Below are 20,073 nucleotides of genomic sequence, written 5' to 3'. Positions count from 1 at the left end.
GGTCATGAAGTCTTTATTCTAAATGTGACTCTGATACTACTGTGTACATGAATTTGGCAAGTCCCTTCAACTTCTGGGGCCTCAGTTTCACCATCTTTCAAATACAGTGGTGACTCTGGTTTATCCTGTTTTCTCAGCACTTATAGAATTCTTAGATAATATTAGGTGTAATGTTTCACATATAAAACAAAGTAAACACATTTTTATTTATATAGGATATAATATATAATGTTCAATTATATTAATTTAAATATTAAAAAGGCATGAATGTATAAAAGACAGTGTTAGTCCAGAGGGTTTAGATCTCTTCTAAATATAACCTTCAGGAGGTAGAGAATGAAATACGAACAGCCCTATTTTCTTCTTAATAGTGACTGATAGAACTCTTTCTCTTCCTCTCCAGGGTGTTAAAAATAATGTAAAAGAGTTAGATAAAATCTCACAGAAGTCTATAAATTATTACCTCCATGACACAAGTTATTACTTCCAGGCACAAGTTTTTGCCCTGGGCTTCAGCTTTTCCGTCCATAAAATGAGAACAACTAGTCAGATTGTGATAAGGATTGAATATATGCATGAAAAAAATGTAGCTAATACCTGCTACACAATGGTGCTTCATAAATATTCACTTCCTTCTTGTTTCCCCTCTATAGTAACTAGTACAGGACCTATGCATAGTATGTACTCAATAACTTGCTGATCAATTACTTGAGCTTTGAAATTTCTCACACACAGTTTATTTATTTACCTATACATTTTAAATCCTGTGAGAATTTGTGCTCCAGTAAAGTTGCAAATCCTTTCAAAATTCCCTACTCACAAAACTATATCTTAGTACAATATAGATAGAAAAAAACCTTAATTTCTTAGTAAGCATGGAAAATCTCCAAGATTTTCTTCATTTAAAACATATGGTCCGGGCTTCCCTGGTGGCGCAGTGGTTGAGAGTCCGCCTGCCGATGCAGGGAACATGGGTTCGTGCCGCCGTCCAGGAAGATCTCATATGCTGTGGAGTGGCTAGGCCTGTGAGCCATGGCCCCTGAACCTGTGCATCCGGAGCCTGTGGTCCACAATGGGAGAGGCCACAACAGTGAGAGGCCTGCGTACCGCAAAAAATAAATAAATAAATAAAAAATAAAACATATTGTCCCAGTAAATTCAGTTTCTCATTCATGTTAAGGCTGACATGGAACTAACTTAGGATTTGAAATAGAAACATCTTCTTTAGATTCTTCAGAAAAGCAGCCTTTTTCAAATCCCTTCATATAACCCACTTCAATTAGCATGTACAGTCCTTTTGCATAAGCACTCAAATTGTGGGAAGGAAAGTAAATTGTACCTGTATTGATACATATCTTCAGCTTTATAATTTTAAAAATATTTTATCAACAGTTCATTTGAAAGGAAACATTTTAACCTTCAAAAGAATGTTATATTGAGAATCAATGCTTGAACATTTATATACTGGTAACATCAAATGCATCATAGGGGCAAAGCCAAAGGATAAGATATGATTCCATCACTCTGATTCCAAACCAAGCCATCAGGACAGCATTTTCCAGGCCTGGAACTGTACTGTGAATTGTTTCTGAAGTTATAGCCAAGTATGTTATTTATAAAATCAGTACAACTGAACTATTTACACTCTTTCATTCTTAACCATCTCTAAGGTAAGCTGACTACTCCTGTCTTTATCACATTAGAAGAGTTTGCTCAAGTATTTAATTATGAACTGACTTCTTTGGTACATAGTGAATGTGAGAGTAACCCAGGTCTCACTGCTGGCCAAGTTGTTATGTTAAAAATTTTCAGGGGTTGGAATGGTGACAATGATCAGTCAGTACAATTAATACTGAGGCGGGGTCAAAATAGAAAATATCACCTCCAGGGTAAGTATATTGCTGAAGGATGCTCCTATCCAACATCTCTCCAAGTTCCATTTCCCTGGAATAAGTGACTGAAAACTAGTCGCTCTATTCCCACATCTCCCAAGCTCCTGGTGAAACAAGAAAATATCAAGTCAGCGAAAAAAGGGGACTACATGGGCACGTTATGGGACCCACACAGCACCTCTCTGACCTCACATACTGCTCATGACAATTCTGTTGATTAGGCCGTCACCTTTTACTTAGATCTTTTTCTCTCTCATCTCTCCATTTTATTTTCATATTGTTCTTCCTCATTGAGTCAGACTTACTGTATTCTCTCAAAATATAGTTTTATTTTATATGGATTATATTCTTTTCATCCTTCAACCTTACCTCCCTCCCTAATCCTTACCTATTTTGATTCATGCTCCTTCAAACTATTACATCTTTTTAAAGGAAACCTTTTAGAAAATTCCTCATTCACATACAGTTGTGAAGTTTTCACTTCACACTGACAAGCATTTAGTGATTGACCACATCCAGATCTACCTATTTATTTTCTTTTTACTTATCCCTGTGTTTTGTTATTTTTTGGGTGGGGCTGGAAGGGTGTTAAGGTGTTTAATTTTGTGTCTCTTGCTACTGTTCCAATCTCTTTACCTTTGCTGTCTGTGAAAGGAATATTCCTTTTTCCTCTTCTTTATGGATCAATTTTCTTATCACCTGTGGACCCACCACAAAAATAATCAGCTTTATGGGGATTATACTATTCTTTGGTATGCCAAGAATGTTGCCTCGACTTTGAGTCCTTTTGTAAAGCACTAAAACTATTGAGTCTTTTGTATATATCTTTTCCATGCTAACTCGAATATTTCTCCTTTCTTTTGGCATCCCCAAAGATATATTCTCCATGGGGGTCTTTTTATATTTATATAAAAAGTTATATTTACCTGTTTATTTTCTAGTGATATCCGTAGCCTCAAGATAGTCAACATTTAATCACCTCAAAGCCTACTACATATCTATTTCTTTATTCTTAAAATTTTTAATATATATTGGAGCACAGTTGATTAACACTATTGTGTTAGTTCCAGGCATACTGCAAAGAGATTCAGTTATACATATATATGTATCTATTATTTTTCATATTCTTTTCCCATTTAGGTATTTACAGAATATTGAGCAGCATTCCCTGTGTTATGCAGTAGGTCCTTGTTGGTTACCTATTTTAAATATAGTAGTGTACACATGTCAATCCTAAACTCCCAATCTATCTCTCCCCCACACCAAGTCTTCCCCCCCGGTAACCAAAATCTCATTCTCTAAGTCTGTGAGTCTATTTCTGCTTTGTAAATTTGTATTATTTCCATTTTTTTAGATTCCACATGTAAGCAATATCATATGATATTTGTCTTTCTCTGCCTGACTTACTTCACTTAGTGTGATAATCTCCAGATCCATCCATGTTGCTGCAAATGTCATTATTTCATTCTTTTTAAAGGCTGAGTAATACTCCATTGTATACATGTACCACATCTGTATCCATTCATCTGCTGATGGAAATTTAGGTTGCTTCCATGGCTTGGCTTTTGTAAACATCACTGCAGTGAACATTGGAGCACATATATCCTTTCAAACCATGTTTTTCTCTGGATATATGACAGGAGTGGAATTGCTGGATCATACGGTAGCTCTTATTTTAGTTTTTAAGGAATCTCCATACAGTTCTTCATAGTGACAGTAACAGTTTACATTCCCACAAACAGTGTAGGAGTATTCCCTTTACTCCACACCATCTCCAGTATTTATTGTTTTTAAATTTTTCAATGATGGCCATTCAGACTGGTGTGAGGTAATACCTCTTTGTAGCTTTGATTTGCATTTCTCTAATAATTAGTGATGTTGAACATCTTTTCATGTTCATCTTGGCCAGCCAAGAAATTCTGTTTAGGTCTTCTGCCCATTTTTTGTTGGGTTATTTGTTTTTTTGATATTGAGCCACATGAACTGTTCATAAATTATGGAGAGTAATCCTTTGGCAGGTACATTATTTGCAAATATTTTCTCCAATTCTGTAAGTTGTTTTTTTTGTTTTGTTTATGGCTCTTGCACTGTGCAAAAGCTTTTGAGTTTAATTAGGTCCCATTTGTTTATCTTTGTTTTTATTTTGATTACTTTAGGAGGTGGATCAAAAAAGACCTTGCTGTGATTTATGTTAGACAGTGATCTGCTTATGTTTTCCTCTAAGAGTTTTAGAGTATCAGGTCTTACATTAAGTCTTTAATCCATTTTTACTTTATTTTTGTGTACGGTATGAGGGAGAGTACTTTTTTTCTTCAAAGTAACTTTTATTTTTTTAACAACTTGATTGGAATATAATTGCTTTACAATGGTGTGCCAGTTTCTATTTTATAACAAAGTGAATCAGTTATACATATACATATGTTCCTATATCTCTTCCCTCTTGCATCTCCCTCCCTCACACCCTCCATATCCCACCACTCTAGATGGTCACAAAACACCAAACTGATCTCCCTGTGCTATGTGGCTGCTTCCAACTAGCTATCTACTTTAGGTTTGGTAGTGTATATATGTCCATGTCACTCTCTCACATTGTCACAGTTTACCCATCCCCCTCCCCATATCCTAAAGTCCATTCTCTAGTAGGTCTCTGTCTTTATTCCTGTCTTACCCCTAAGTTCTTCATGATGATTTTTTCTTTTCTTAAATTCCATAGACATGTGTTAGCATACGGCACTTGTCTTTCTCTTTCTGACCTATTTCACTCTGTATGACAGACTCTACATCCATTCATCTCATTACAAAGAGCTCAATTTTGTTTCTTTCTATGGCTCAGTAATATTCCATCGTATATATTTGCTACATCTTCTTTATCTATTCAGCCGATTGATGGACACTTAGGTTGTTTCCATGTCCTGGCTATTGTAAATAGAGCTGCAATGAACATTATGGTACATGACCCTTTCTGAATTACGGTTTTCTCAGGGTATATGCCCAGTAGTGGGATTGCTGGGTCATATGGTAGTTCTATTTGTAGTTTTTTAAGGAACCTCCATACCATTCTCCATAGTTTCTCCACCAATTCACATTCTCACCAGGAGTGCAAGAGTGTTCCCTTTTCTCCACACTCTCTCCAGCATTCATTTTTTCTAGATTTTTTGATGATGGCCATTCTGACTGGTGTGAGATGATATCTCATTGTAGTTTTCATTTGCATTTCTCTAAGGATTAATGATATTGAGCATTATTTCATGTCTTTGTTGGCAGTCTGTATCTTCTTTGGAGAAATGTCTATTTAGGTCTTCTGCCCATTTTTGGATTGGGTTGTTTGTTTTTTTGTTATTGAGCTGCATGAGCTGCTTGTAAATTTTGGAGATTAATCCTTTGTCATTTTGTCATTTGTTTCATTTGCAAATATTTTCTCCCATTCTGAGGGTTGTCTTTTGGTCTTGTTTACGGTTTCCTTTGCTGTGCAAAAGCTTTGAGGTTTCATTAGGTCCCATTTCTTTATTTTTGTTTTTATTTCCATTTCTCTGGGAGATGGGTCAAAAAGGATCTTGCTGTGATTTATGTCTTAGAGTGTTCTGCCTATGTTTTCCTCTAACAGTTTGATAGTTTCCGGCCTTACATTTAGGTCTTTAATCCGTTTTGAACTTATTTTTGTGTATGGTGTTAGGGAGTGATCTACTCTCATACTTTTACTTGTGCCTGTCCAGTTTTCCCGGCACCACTTATTGAAGAGGTTTTCTTTCTCCAATGTACATTCCTGCCTCCTTTACCAAAAATAAGGTGAACATATGTGCGTGGGTTTATCTCTGGGCTTTCTATCCTATTCCATTGATCTATCTTTCTGTTTTTGTGCCAGTACCATACGGTCTTGATTACTGTAGCTTTGTAGTATAGTCTGAAGTGAGGGAGCCTGATTCCTCCAGCTCAGTTTTTCATTCTCAAGATTGCTTTGGCTATTCGGGGTCTTTTGTGTTTCCATACAAATTGTGAAATTTTTTGTTCTAGTTCTGTGAAAAATGCCAGTGGTAGTTTGATAGGTATTGCATTGAATCTGTAGATTGCTTTGGGTAATAGAGTCATTTTCACAATGTTGATTCTTCCAATCCAAGAACATGATATATCTCTGCATCTATTTGTATCATTTTTAAATTCTTTCATCAGTGTCTTATAATTTTCTGCATACAGTTCTTCTGTCTCCTTAGGTAGGTTTTTTCCTAGATATTTTATTCTTTTGTTGCAATGGTAAATGGGAGTGTTTTCTTGCTTTCACTTTCAGATTTTTCATCATTAGTGTATAGGAATGCCAGAGATTTCTGTGCATTAATTTTGTATCCTGCTACTTTACCAAATTCATTGATTAGCTCTACTTAGTTTTCTGGTAGCATCTTTAGGATTCTCTATTTATAGTATCATGTCATCTTCAAACAGTGACAGCTTCACTTCTTCCTTTCTGATTTGGATTCCTTTTATTTCCTTTTCTTCTCTGATTGCTGTGGCTAAAACTTCCAAAACTATGTTGAATAAGAGTGGTGAGAGTAGGCAGCCTTGTCTTGCTCCTGATCTTATTGAAAATACTTTCAGTTTTTCACCATTGAGGATGATATTGGCTGTGGGTTTGTCATATATGGCCTTTATTATGTTGAGGAAAGTTCCCTCTATGCCTACTTTCTGCAGGGTTTTTATCATAAATGGGTGTTGAATTTTGTCGAAAGCTTTTCTGCATCTATTGAGATGATCATATGGTTTTTCTCCTTCAATTTTTTAACATGGTTTCTCACATTGATTGATTTGCGTATATTGAAGAATCCTTGCATTCCTGGAATAAACCCCACTTCATCATGCTGTATGATCCTTTTAATGTGCTGTTGGATTTTGTTTGCTAGTATTTTGTTGAGGATTTTTGCATCTATGTTGATCAGTGATATTAGAATGTAGTTTTCTTTCTTTGTGACATCTTTGTCTGATTTTGGTATCAGGGTGATGGTGGCCTCGTAGAATGAGTTTGGGAGTGTTCCTCCCTCTGCTATATTTTGGAAGAGTTTGACAAGGGTAGGTGTTATCTCTTCTCTAAATGCTTGATAGAATTCGCCTGTGAAGCCATTTGGTCCTGGGCTTTTGTTTGTTGCAAAATTTTTAATCACAGTTTCAATTTCAGTGCTTGTGATTGGTCTGTTCATATTTTCTATTTCTTCCTGATTCAGTCTTGGCAGTTATGCATTTCTAAGAATTTGTCCATTTCTTCCAGTTTGTCCGTTTTATTGGCATAGAGCTGCTTGTAGTAATCTCTCATGACCTTTTGTATTTCTGCAGTGTCAGTTGTTACTTTCCCTTTTTCATTTCTAATTCTATTTACTTGAGTTGTCTCCCTTTTTTCCTTGATGAGTCTGGCTAATGGGTTATCAATTATGTTTATCTTCTCAAAGAACCAGTTTTTAGTTTTATTGATCTTTGCTATCATTTCCTTCATTTCTTCTTCATTTATTTCTGATCTGATTTTTATAATTTCTTTCTTTCCACTAACATTGGGTTTTTTTGTTCTTCTGTCTCTAATTGCTATAAGTGCAACGTTAGGTTGTTTATTCAAGATATTTCCTGTTTATTAAGGTAGGATTGTACTGCTATAAACTTCCCTCTTATAACTGCTCTTGCTGCACCCCATAGGTTTTGGTTCGTCGTGTCTCCATTGTCATTTGTTTCTAGGTATTTTTTTATTTCCTCTTTGATTTCTTCAGGGATCTCTTTGTTATTAAGTACTGCATTGTTTAACCTCCATGTGTTTGTATGTTTTACAGATCTTTCCTTGTAATTGATATCTAGTCTCATAGTGTTGTTGTCAGAAAAGATACTTGATACGATTTCAATTTTCTTAAATTTACCATGGCTAGATTTGTAACCCAAGACATGATCTATCCTGGAGAATGTTCCATGGGAACTTGAGAAAAATGTGTATTCTGTTGGTTTTGGATGGAATGTCTTATAAATATCAGTTAAGTCCATAGTGTTTAATGTATCATTTAAAGCTTGTATTTCCTTATTTATTTTATTTTGGATGATCTGTCCATTGGTGAAAGTGGGGTGTTAAAGTTCCCTACTATGATTATGTTACTGTCGATTTCCCCTTTTCTGGCTGTTAGTATTTGCCTTAAGTATTGAGGTGTTCCTATGTTGGGTGCCTAAATATTTACAATTGTTATATCTTCTTCTTGGATCGATCCCTTGATCATTATGTAGTGTCCTCCTTTGTCTCTTCTAATAGTCTTTATTTTGAAGTCTATTTTGTCTGATATGAGTGTTGCTTCTCTCCAGCTTTCTTTTGGTTTCCATTTGCATGGAATATCTTTTTCCATCTCCTCACTTTCAGTCTGTATGTGTCTCTATGTCTGAAGTGGGTCTCTTGTAGACAGTATATATATGGGTCTTATTTTTGTATCCATTCAGCCAGTCTGTGTCTTTTAGTGGGAGCATTTAATCCATTTACATTTAAGGTAATTATCAATATGTATGTTTCTACTCCTATTTTAATTGTTTTGGGTTTCTTAATGTAGGATTTTTCCTTCTCTTTTGGTTCTTGCCTAGAGAAGGTCCTTTAGCATTTGTTACAAAGCTGGTTTGGTGGTGCTGAAGTCTCTCAGCTTTTGCTTGTCTGTAAAGGTTTTAATTTCTCCATCAAATCTGAATGAGATCTTTGCTGGGTAGAGTAATCCTGGTTGTAGGTTTTTCTCCTTCATCATTTTAAATATGTCCTGCCAGCCTCTTCTGGCTTACAGAGCTTCTGCTGAAAGATCAGCTGTTAACCTTATGGGGATTCCCTTGTGTGTTATTTGTTGTTTTTCCCTTGCTGCTTTTAATATGTTTTCTTTGTATTTAATTTTTGACAGTTTGATCAATATGTGTCTTGGTGTGTTCCTCCTTAGATTTATCCTGTTTGTGACTCTCTGTGTTCCTGGACTTGATTAACTATTTCCTTTCCCACATTAAGGAAGTTTTGAACTATAATCTCTTCAAATATTTTCTCAATCTCTTTCTTTTTCTCTTCTTCTTCTGGAACCCCTATAATTTGAATGTTGGTGTGTTTAGTGTTGTCCCAGAAGTCTCTGAGACTGTCCTCAGTTCTTTACATTCTTTTTTCTTTATTCTGCTCTGCAGTAGTTATTTCCACTATTTTATCTTCCAGGTCACTTATCCGTTCTTCTGCCTCAGTTATTCTGCTATTGATCCCATCTACAGTATTTTTAATTTCATTTATTGTGTTGTTCTTCGTTGCTTGTTTCATCTTTAGTTCTTATAGGTCCTTGTTAAATGTTTCTTGCATTTTCTCTATTTCCAAGATTTTGGATCATCTTTACTATAATTATTCTGAAGTCTTTTTCAGGTAGACTGCTTATTTCCTCTTCATTTATTAAGTCTGGTGGGCTTTTATCTTGCTCCTTCATCTGCTGTGTGTTTTTCTGTCTTCTCATTTTGCTTATCTTACTGTGTTTGGGGTCTCCTTTTTGCAGGCTGCAGGTTCATAGTTCCCATTGTTTTTGGTGTCTGTCCCCAATGGCTAGAGTTGGTTCAGTGGATTGTGTAGGCTTTCTGGTGGAGGGGACTAGTGCCTGTGTTCTGGTGGATGAGGCTGGATCTTTTCTTTCTGTTGGGCCGATCCACGTCTGACCGTGTGTTTTAGGGTGTCTGTGGACTTATTATGGTTTTAGGCAGCCTCTCTGCTAATGGGTGGGGTTTTGTTCCTGTCTTGCTAGCTGTTTGGCATACGGTTTCTAGCACTGTAGCTTGCTGGTCGTTGAGTGAAGCTGGGTGCTGTTGTTGAGATCGAGATCTCTGGGAGATATTTGCCATTTGATATTATGTGGAGCTGGGAGGTCTCTTGTGGACCAGTGTCCTGAAGTTGGCTCTCCCACCTCAGAGCAACAACACTGACTCCTGGCTGCAGCACCAAGAGCCTTTTATCCACACAGCTCAGAATAGAAGTGAGAAATATGTAGAAAGAGAGGAAGAAAGAAAGAAAGGAAGAAAGAAAAAAAGAAAGAGAGGAAAGAGGATAAAATAAAAAGTAAGATAAAATAAAGTATTAAAATGAAAAATAATTATTAAGAAAAAAAATTTTTTAAGTGAAACAAACAGACAAAAAAATGGACGGATAGAACCTTAGGACAAATGGTTACAGCAAAGCTATACAGACAATATCTCACACAGAAACATACACATACACACTCACAAAAAGAGCAAAAGCGGAAAAAATAATAAATCTTGCTCTCAAAGTCCATCTCCTCATTTTGGGATAATTCCATGTCTATTCATGTATTCCACAGATGCAGTGTACATCAAGTTGATTGTGGAGCTTTAATCTGCTGTTTCTGAGGCTGCTGGGAGAGATTTCCCTTTCTCTTCTTTGTTCGCAAAGCTCCCAGGGCTCAGCTTTGGATTTGGCCCTGCCTCTGCATGTAGGTCTCCAGAGGGTGTCTCTTCTTCACTCAGACAGGACGGGGTTAAAGGAGCAGCTGCTTCAGTGACTCTGGCTCACTCAGGCCAGTGGGAGGGAGGGGTGCAAATGCCGGGTGAGCCTGCAGCAGCAGAGGCCAGCGGGACGTTGCACCATCCTGAAGCATGCCGTGCATTCTCCCGGGGAAGTTGTCCCTGGATCCCGGGACCATGGCAGTGGCCAGCTGCACAGGCTCCCTGGAAGGGAGGTGTGGATAGTGACCTGTATTCGCACACAAGCTTCTTGGTGGCGGCAGCAGCAGCTTTAGTGTCTCATGCCCAACTCTGGGGTCCGTGCAGTTAGCCACGGCTCACTCCTGTCTCTGGAGCTCCTTTAAGCAGCACTCTTAATCCCCTCTCCTCACGCACCAGGAAACAAAGAGGGAAGAAAGTCTCTTCCCTCATCGGCAGGTCCAGACTTTTCCCCAGACTCCCTCCCAGCTAGCCGTGGTGCACTAACCCTCTGCAGGCTGTGTTCACATTGCCAACCCCAGTGTTCTCCCTGCGCTCCGACCGAAGCCTGAGCCTCAACTCCCAGGCCCGCCCACCCCGGCAGGTAAGCAGACAAGTCTCTCGGGCTGGTCAGTCCCGATAGGCACTGATCCTCTGTGCAAGAATCTCTCCACTGTGCCCTCTGCACCCCTGTGGCTGCACTCTCCTCCACGGCTCTGAAGCTTCCCCCCTCTGCCACCCACAGTCTTTGCCCGTGAAGGGGCTCCTAGTGTGTGGAAACCTTTCCTCCTTCACAGCTCCCTCCCACTGGTGCAGGTCCTGTCCCTATTCTTTTGTCTCTGTTTATTCTCTTTTTTTTAATTCTCTTTTTCTTTTGCCCTACCCAGGTACGTGGGGAGTTTCTTGCTTTTTGGGAGGTCTGAGGTCTTCTGCCAGCCTTCAGTAGGTGTTCTCTAGGAGTTGTTCCATGTATAGATATATTTCTGGTGTATCTGTAGGGAGGAAGGTGATCTCTCCATCTTACTCTTTTGCCATCTTCCTGATTCCTAAAGTAAAAAAATATCTCCTGGCTTGGATAGCATTCGGGAGGGGATGTATTAATTTCTTCTTTTCTGCAGCCATTCATGGGTGAGCATTGTCAGAATGTCTCCCTGTGAGCTGCTAGTGTTAGAGGTTCTCCTGCAGAGGCGGGGGGTGGCTCTGTTCACCATGGGGACAAGGACAGTGGCAGCAGAAGTTCTCGGGTGTGTTCTAATTCATTCTTTTGCATGTAGCTGCCCGGTTTTCCCAGCACCACTTATTGAAGAGACTGTCTTTTCTCCATTTTATAATCTTGCCTCCTTTGTTGTAGATTAATTGACCATAGGTGTGTGGGTTTATCTCTGGACTCTCTATACTGTTTCAGTGATCTATATGTCTGTTTTTCTGCCAGTACTATACTGTTTGATGAATGTAGCTTTGTATTATATTCTGAAGTCAGGGAGCCTGATTCCTCTAGCTCTGTTTTTCTTTCTCAATAATACTTTTGCTATTTGGGATCTTTTGGATCTGCATATAAATTGTAAAATATTTTGTTCTAGTTCTGTTAAAAATGCCATTGGTAATTTGATAGGGATTGCATTGAATCTGTAGATTGCCTAGGGTAGTATAGTCATTTTCACAATATTGATTCTTCCAATTTAAGAACATGGTATATCTTTCCATATGTTTGCATCATGTTCAATTTCTTTCATCAGTGTCTTATAGTTTTCAGAGTACAGGACTTTTGTCTCCTTAGGTAGGTTTATTCCTAGGTATTTTATTCTTTTTGTTGAAATGGTAAATGGGTTGTTTCCTTAATTTCTCTTTCTGATCTTTCATTTTTAGTGTATAAGAATGCAGTGCAGGGCTTCCCTGGTGGCGCAGTGGTTGAGAGTCCTCCTGCTGATGCAGGGGACATGGGTTCGTGCCCCAGTCTGGGAAGATCTCACATGCCATGGAGCGGCCAGGCCCATGAGCCATGGTCGCTGAGCCTGCGTGTCTGGAGCCTGTGTTCTGCAGTGGGAGAGGCCAAAACAGTGAGAGGCCCGCGTACCGCAAAAAAAAAAAAATAAAGAAAGAAAGAAAGAAAAAGAAAAAAAATGCAGTGCAAAATATTTCTGTGTATTAATTTTTATCCTGCAATTTTACCAAATTCATTGTTGATCTCTGGTAGTTTTCTGGTAGCAGCTTTATATTTTCTATGTATAGTATCATGTCATCTGCAAACAATGGCAGTTATACTTCTTTTCCAATTTGGATTCCTTTTACATTTTTTTTTTTCTTCTCTGATTGCCATGGCTAGGACATCCAAAACTATTTTGAATAAAAGTGGTGACAGTGGCTATCCTTGTTTTGTTTCTGATCTAAGAGGTTTTATTTCAGTTTCTAACCAGTGAGTTTGATGTTAGTTGTAGGTTTCTCATGTATAGCCTTTATTACATGGTGGTAAGTTCCCTCTATGCCCACTTTCTGGAGAGTTTTTATGATATGTGGGTGTTGAATTTTGTCAAAAGACTTTCTGTATATATTGAAATGATCATAACATTTTTGTTCTTCAATTTGTTGATGTGATATATCACATTGATTGACTTGTGATTATTGAAAAACATTGCATCCCTGAGATAAATCCCACTTGATCATGGTGTATGATCATTTTAATGTACCACTGGTTTCTATTTGCTAGTATTTTGTTGAGGATTTTTGTGTCTATGTTCATAAGTGATATTGGCCTGTAACTTTGTGTGTGTGTGTGTGTGATATCTTTATCTTGTTTGGATAGCAGGGTGATGCTGACCTCATAGAATGAGTTTGGAAGTATTCCTTCTTCAGCAACTTTTTGGAAGAGTTTCAGAATGATAGAGGTTAACTCTTCTCTAAATGTTTGATAGAATTCACCTGTGAAGCCATCTGGTCCTGGACTTTTGTTTTTTGGAAACTTTTAAATCTCAGTTTCAATTTCAGTACTTGTGATTAGTCTATTCATATTTTCTCTTTCTTCCTGGTTCAGTCTTAGAAGGTTTTACCTTTCTAGGAAATTGTCCATCTCTTCTAGGTTGTCCATTTTATTACTGTATAGTTGCTTGTAGTAGTCTCTGATGATCCTTTGTATTTCTGTGGTGTCCATTGTAACTTCTTCTTTTTCATTTCTAATTTTATCAAGCCCTTTCCCTTTTTCTCTTGATGACTCTGGCTACAGCTTTATCAATTGTGTTTATCTTTTCAAGGAACCAGCTCTTAGTTTCATTGATTTTTTCTATTGTTTTCTTTGTCTCTATTTCATTTATTTCTACTCTGGTCTTTATGATTCTTTCCTTCTACTAACTTTAGGTTTTGTTTATTCTTCTTTCTCTAGTTGCTTTAGGTATAAGATTATTTTGTTTATTTGTGATTTTTCTTGTTTCCTGAGCTAAGATTGTATTTCTATAAACTTCCTTCTTAGAACAGCTTTTGCCATGTCCCACAGATTTTGGATTGTCATGCTTTCATTTTCATTTGTCTCTAGGTATTTTTTGATTTCCTCTTTGATTTCTTCAGTGATCCATTTGTTGCTTAGTAGCATATTGTTTAGCCTCCACGTATTTGTGTTTTTTACAGTTTTTTTTTTTCCTTGTAGTTGATTTCTAATCGCATAGCATTGTGGTTGCAAAAGGTGCTTGATATGATTTCAGTTTTCTTAAATTTACTGAGGCTTGCTTTGTGGTCCATCATGTGATCAATCCTAGAGAATGTTCTTATTTTTGTATCCATTCAGCCAGTCTATGTCTTTTTGTTGGAGCACTTAATCCATTTACATTTAAGGTAATTAATATATATGTTCCTATTGCCATTTTCTTGATTTTTATGGATTTGTTTTTGTCAGTCTTTTTTCTTCCCTTTCTTTTTTGTTCCCTTCTCTTGTGACTTGATAATTAACTTTAATGTTGTGTTTGGATTTTTTTCTTTTTGTTTGTATCTATTGTAGGTTTTCAGCTTGTGGTTACCATGAGATTTTGATATAGCAGTCTATACATAAACAGGATTATTTTAAGATGCTGGTCTTTTAATTTCAAATGCATTTCCAATATCCTGCATTTGTGCTCTCCTTTTTCTCACAATTTCTGGTATTGATAACATATTTGTGTGCAGATAATTTTCTACCTTTACTGTATATTTGCCTTTACTGGTGAGCTTTTTCATTCATAATTTTCTTGTTTCTAGTAGTGGCTTTTTCTTTTCTGCTTAGAGAGTAGAGAAGAAATTCCTTTAGCATTTGTCACAAAGCTTGTCTGGTGGTGCTGGATTCTCTTAGCTTTTGCTTGTCTGTAAAGCTTTTGATTTCTCCATCAAATCTGAATGAGAGCCTTGCTGGGTAGAGTATTTTTTCTTGTAGGATCTTCCCTTTCATCTTTTTAAATACCACTCCCTTCTTGTCTGCAGTTTCTGCTGAGAAATCAGCTGATAAATTTATGGGAGTTCCCTTGTAAGTTATTTCTTTATTTTCCCCTGTTGCTTTCAATATTTTTCTTTGTCTTTAATTTTTTTTTTTTTTTTTGCCTTTAATTTTATCAATTTGATTACTCTGTGTATCAGTGTATTCCTCTCTAGGTTTATCCTGCCTGGACTTTCTGTGCTTCCTGGACTTAGGTGACTGTTACTTTTCCCATGTTAGGGAAGTTTTCAGCTATTATCGCTTCAAATATTTTCTCAGGCCCTTTATCTCTCTCTTCTCCTTCTGGGACCCCTATAGTGTAAATGTTGGTGTGTTTAATGTTGTCCCAGAAGTCTCTTAGACTGTGTTCATTTCACTTCATTCTTTTTTCTTTATTCTGTTCTGCAGCAGTGATTCCCACCATTCATTCTCCTGCTTAGTTACTGTGTTTTTGAGTCCTTCTAGTGTATTTTTCATTTCAATTATTGTATTGTTTATCTCTGTTTATTTGTTCTTTAGTTCTTCTAGGTCTTTGTTAAACATTTCTTGCATCTTCTCTATCTGTGTCTACATGCTTTTTTCTGATATCTTGGATCATCTTCACTATCATTACTCTGAATTCTTTTTCTGACAGATTGCCTGTGTGCACTTCACTTAGTTGCTCTCAGGTTTTATCTTGTTCCTTTATCTGGGACATATTACTCTGCCATCTCATTTTGTCTAACTTTCTGTGATTGTGGTTTACGTAGGCTACAGAATTGTAGTTCTTCTTACTTCTGCTGTCTGTCTTCTTGTGGATGAGGCTGTCTTAGAGGCTTGTGCTGGCTTCCTGGTGAGATAGTCTGGTTCCTGCCCACTGGTGGGTGGAGCTGGATCTTGTCCCTCTGGTGGGTAGGGCTGTGCTCAGTAAGACTTTAAGTAGCCTCTCTGTTGATAGGTGGGGCTGTGTTCCTGCCCTGTTCGTAGTTTGGCCTGAGGCATCCCAGCACTGGAGCCTACTGTTTGTTAGGTGGGGTTAGGTCTTGAGGAGAAAATGGTTGCCTCCAGGAGGGCTCATGTCAATGAGTACTCATCAGAACTACGACTGCCATTGTCTTTGTCCCTACAGTGAGTCACAGCACCTAACCCCCATCTCTGCAGGAGACCCTCCAATACTAGCAAGTAGGTAGTTGGCCCAGTATCTTAAGAGGTCACTTCTTTTTTCTCTGAGTCCTGGTGCACAAAAGACCTTACATGAACCCTCCAAAAGTGGAGTTTCTGTTTCCCCCAATCCTGTGGATTCCTGTGATCAAACCCCACTGGCCTTCAAAGCCAGATTCTCTGGGGGCTCTTCTTCCCATTACCAGACTCCCAGGCTGGGAAGCCTGACATAGGGTTTAGGACTTTCACTCCTGTGGGAGAAATTCTGTGATATAATTATTTTCCAGTTTGTGGGTCACCCACCCAGCAGGTATAGGATTTGATTTTATAGTGATTGCACCCCTTGTACTGTCTTGTTGTGGCTTCCTTTTGTCTTTGGGTGTAGGATATTGCTTTTGGTAGATTCCAGCTTTTTTTCTTTTCTTTTCTTTTCTTTTTTTTTTTGTCAATGGTCGTGCAGCAGTTAATTGTGATTTTGATGTTTTTATAAGAAAGTATAAGCTCACGTTCTTCTACTCTGCCATCTTGCCAGCCAATCCTATTTCTTTAATTTGTTATATTCAGCCTTGTAAGCTCCTCCAGAAACCCAACCACTGACAACTTCTGTTTCTTATGTATCAAAAAAACCCAAATTACCAGTCTTTACCTTCATTAATACTCTGTATTTCTTTATTCTTGTAGCTTTCTCTTTTAATTCATTAACCATAAAATTTGGTTTGATCACCCTGCATAGGTCCCACAATGAATATAGTTTCTTAAACTCCTGTAACCTTCTAAAAACAACTTTCCTTTTGGTATCCAAAGTCCATGCATACTATGTCAAATCACAGATAAGAAAAAGGAGACAGGAAATTCCTAATCAGAGAAACAAACACAACAATCAGCAATAATATGTGTGTCTATGTTTGTATATATATTTCATTGACTATTCATAACACTTCTTTCTTTATGTGAGCATTTTTGTGATCAGGAGCACATTTTTCTCATACCATGGCTATTTCATAAATATCATATTAATATTTTTAAAAAGACATATAAATTAAGATCAAATGTCACCCAGCAGGAAGACAAAGGAAAAAATGATTTTCTTAAAGTTCTATATGTTGTCACCTGCTGTCTCTCTATTCTCAATCAGCCTTCCTTTTACAGTCCTTATGCTTTTAAACGTTTTGCCAAATACTTGGTATTTAACAGCCACAGCTAACTAACCTATGGCAGCATCAGGATTGTTGTTTTTGTTGTTGTTGTTATTATTATTCACTCTATAAGGTTGCCTCTATAGAGATCCCATCATTTGGTATTAAAACTCACTGCTTTTACCAACTCCTCCTGCTCCCAGCATTACCTCTGTGTACTCTCTGGCCCTGACTGATGACCTCCTGGGGGAACAGCTGACTTCATTTTCTACCTCCATCTTACCAGAGGAATCAGAGGAGAAAAAAGAAGAAAAATGTTGCCTCTCTGGTTATCTGTCCCACCATTCTGCTACTCTATGTCAGCCTTTCTGATTTGGTGGTAAAGCACACAAATTGCCATGTCAGTTGTGTTCTTGGTGCTTTTATTCCTCTGGTACACTTATTTCAATATTGGTTAAGAGAAAGGAGTACATTGAAATGTCCTTTTACAGTAAATAAATGAATGGCTTGCCAAATATCAATGGACACAGAGAGGAAAATTTAGCTAATGAATTGGCTTTAATCTCAATGTTTAACGTATCTGTTCATATTCCTCAAATGGAAGTAAGGAAGATTTTCCCCTATATACATGGAAGATGAAAAACATAAAGTGCAAGGGGAGTTTCCTAGGTACAAAGTCCTCTTTCTCTGCCTCTGCTTTGAAATTCTATATCACTCTACTCTAGTCCCTTCTTCTAAGTTACTAAGGGCCACAAGACATCCTCATTGACAATGGTTGAATTTTGGAGCATTCTAATGTTACAGAGTTTCAGTTTTATTAGTGAACTTTTGTGAATTTGCATACCTCATGCCTTGAAGAGTGCACCCAAGAGTCTGAGAGTATGTGTCTATGTCTATTTGAGAGACAGAGAAAAGGTGGGGGTCAGAAGAGAGAGAGAGAGAGAGAGAAGTATCTTCCAGGTGTATAAATGATGATCGATATGAATCTTTAAGTAAACAAAATCATTACATGGCAGATTTCTTTGCTCTTGGGAAAATTATTAAATGATTGACGTTTGCATTTTCTTCCTCTAACCTACTCTGGCACTTGCCATGCTTTTTTAATGTCACATGATTCCCTTTGAGTGCTCATCTCCATCAGTGAAGACCCAGGTGTTCAGTGTTTATTCAGAGCCACTCAACTCCTTGAGCAGGATAAAAGTACTCTCCACCTCAGCTCTGTCAGCTGCTGCTTACCTTTCCAATCCTTCTTCGTGGACAAAAGGAGAAACTAATTTAACAAGCAATTCCTTCAAAGTGAATGCATTAACTCTATTTATATGGATATCTTTCTAAACTCCTCTAGGAACTGCTAAGGCATCCAGTCACTGTAAGTGACACCCTACTTCACTGTAGGGGGAAGTTTGGCACATCGAGAGGTTTTTGCTCACTTCTTCAGTCACTGATAGGCAGAGCTCATGACACCTGTGTCTACAAAGTCATTCTTCTCTTTATTAGAGCACTTACAATCTTTATTACCATGATTTATTTACATTGCAGTTCACCTCACTAAAAAGTGATGACCCTACCTTAATTCATCTTTATCTCTCTAGAGTTTAGCACAGTACCAGGCATGTGCTAGATGACTAAGACATTCTTGTTAAATGAAGGAATTAATTGCACTGAGTGACTGTCTATTGTCACTATTAATGAAATTAACCTTGAAACTCTATGATTTATTATTTATACCCTAATGAAAAGATAAATCAGAGAGGGAAGAAATTGCAACTTAGTTGATAATCTCTGAGTAAATTAATGTTTGTCATGTGCATTTTCAGCATGAAATTTAAGACCTTTGTAAACAAGATGATAGCACAATGCCTCATGACAAAAAGTGAACTGGAAACATCAAAGCCAAGGGATTAACAGAAAAGAGCTAACTTTGTAAATAGGAGTCAGAGTTCCATTTGCATGGTACAGACTTCTCTATCACACTGATCTCCTCATAAGCATATTCAGTAAAATTCACAGTAGTTCTTAATGCCTCTGGTTGTGGAAGGATTCACTTTATTCCAGAAGACTAATTAAGATTGGAATATCTGAAAAGTGGGATCTCACATGAGATCTAAATAAGCTGTATTCATTCATTTATTCATTCAACATGGATTCATTCATAAAATATGGATTAATCTGCTCATTCTCAAAATCATTTATTCAAATGTGTTAAGGTTTCTAGAAAAATAAAGGAATACACAATATAGTCCATGAGCTCAAAGTGATTATACCCTCGTGTGGGAGAAAGACACCTGCATAATCATTGGAATAAGCCAGTATGTCTCAGGTAATTGAATAAATGAATGAGCAGTGTCTGCTAGGAACACGGGGGAAGGAGAGATTGATTACAAATAGGAAGACAAGGTGAGATGCCAGAAAGAGGGAGTACAGTACCTCAGGCTAGATTTAAAGTCAGAATTCAAATGGAGGAAATTACTAAAAACAGGGGTATTGAAAGTTTAGAGAATAGGGTGGTTGGTGAACTGCAAGTTAATGATATGTGGTTGATGCATAAAAACATAGAAACATAGTCTAAAAGTTGGATTATAGATGAATCACAAAGAACCTTAAATTATTGCATAGTGTGAATTTCTTTTTTATCTAACTATCTAAGCTTTCACAAAACACGATGTCCAATTTGAAGCAGAACAGTGAATGACATAAGCTTCTGATTAAAAGAAAATCTTCCCTAACTGAAACTACTTTTCTTCTATTAAATTTTGGGGGCTTTCTCAAATTCCTGTGCTTTGGAACTAAGTGAAATTTCTATATATTTATTATTTTTGAGGTCACTAATTTGACACTTAGCGTTCTCAATTCCTCTCTATAGCTTGTCAGTTTTACAAAGAGAAACTATGGTGGAAAGCTAATGGTTTGAAATGATATCTAGCAAAAAGCCTAGAAATAGCATCTCCAGAATTCTAACCAACATACTTATCAAGATGTAGAAAACAGAGAAACAATTACACTGAAGACAAAGCCTAGGAAAAATCAGGCTAACTAG

The 20,073-nt window shown here is 37.4% G+C and overlaps 1 protein-coding gene across 1 annotated transcript in view; it reads right to left on the bottom strand.

The window, feature by feature from the left end:
• RIT2 (Ras like without CAAX 2) overlaps window positions 1-17,314 on the bottom strand; it is a gene marked incomplete at its 3' end in the record, with an annotated part of 597,419 nt that extends 580,105 nt beyond the window's left edge. The window contains 1 exon segment of the mRNA XM_032603705.1: window positions 17,212-17,314. Coding sequence (XP_032459596.1) covers window positions 17,212-17,314 — 103 coding nt within the window.
• Between the last annotated feature and the right edge of the window lie 2,759 nt (window positions 17,315-20,073).

Source organism: Phocoena sinus, chromosome 14 (genome assembly GCF_008692025.1).
Source record: "Phocoena sinus isolate mPhoSin1 chromosome 14, mPhoSin1.pri, whole genome shotgun sequence".
Lineage (NCBI taxonomy): Eukaryota > Metazoa > Chordata > Mammalia > Artiodactyla > Phocoenidae > Phocoena > Phocoena sinus.
Note: the sequence above shows the minus strand (reverse complement) of the source record. Positions and strands in the feature narration are given on the sequence as shown.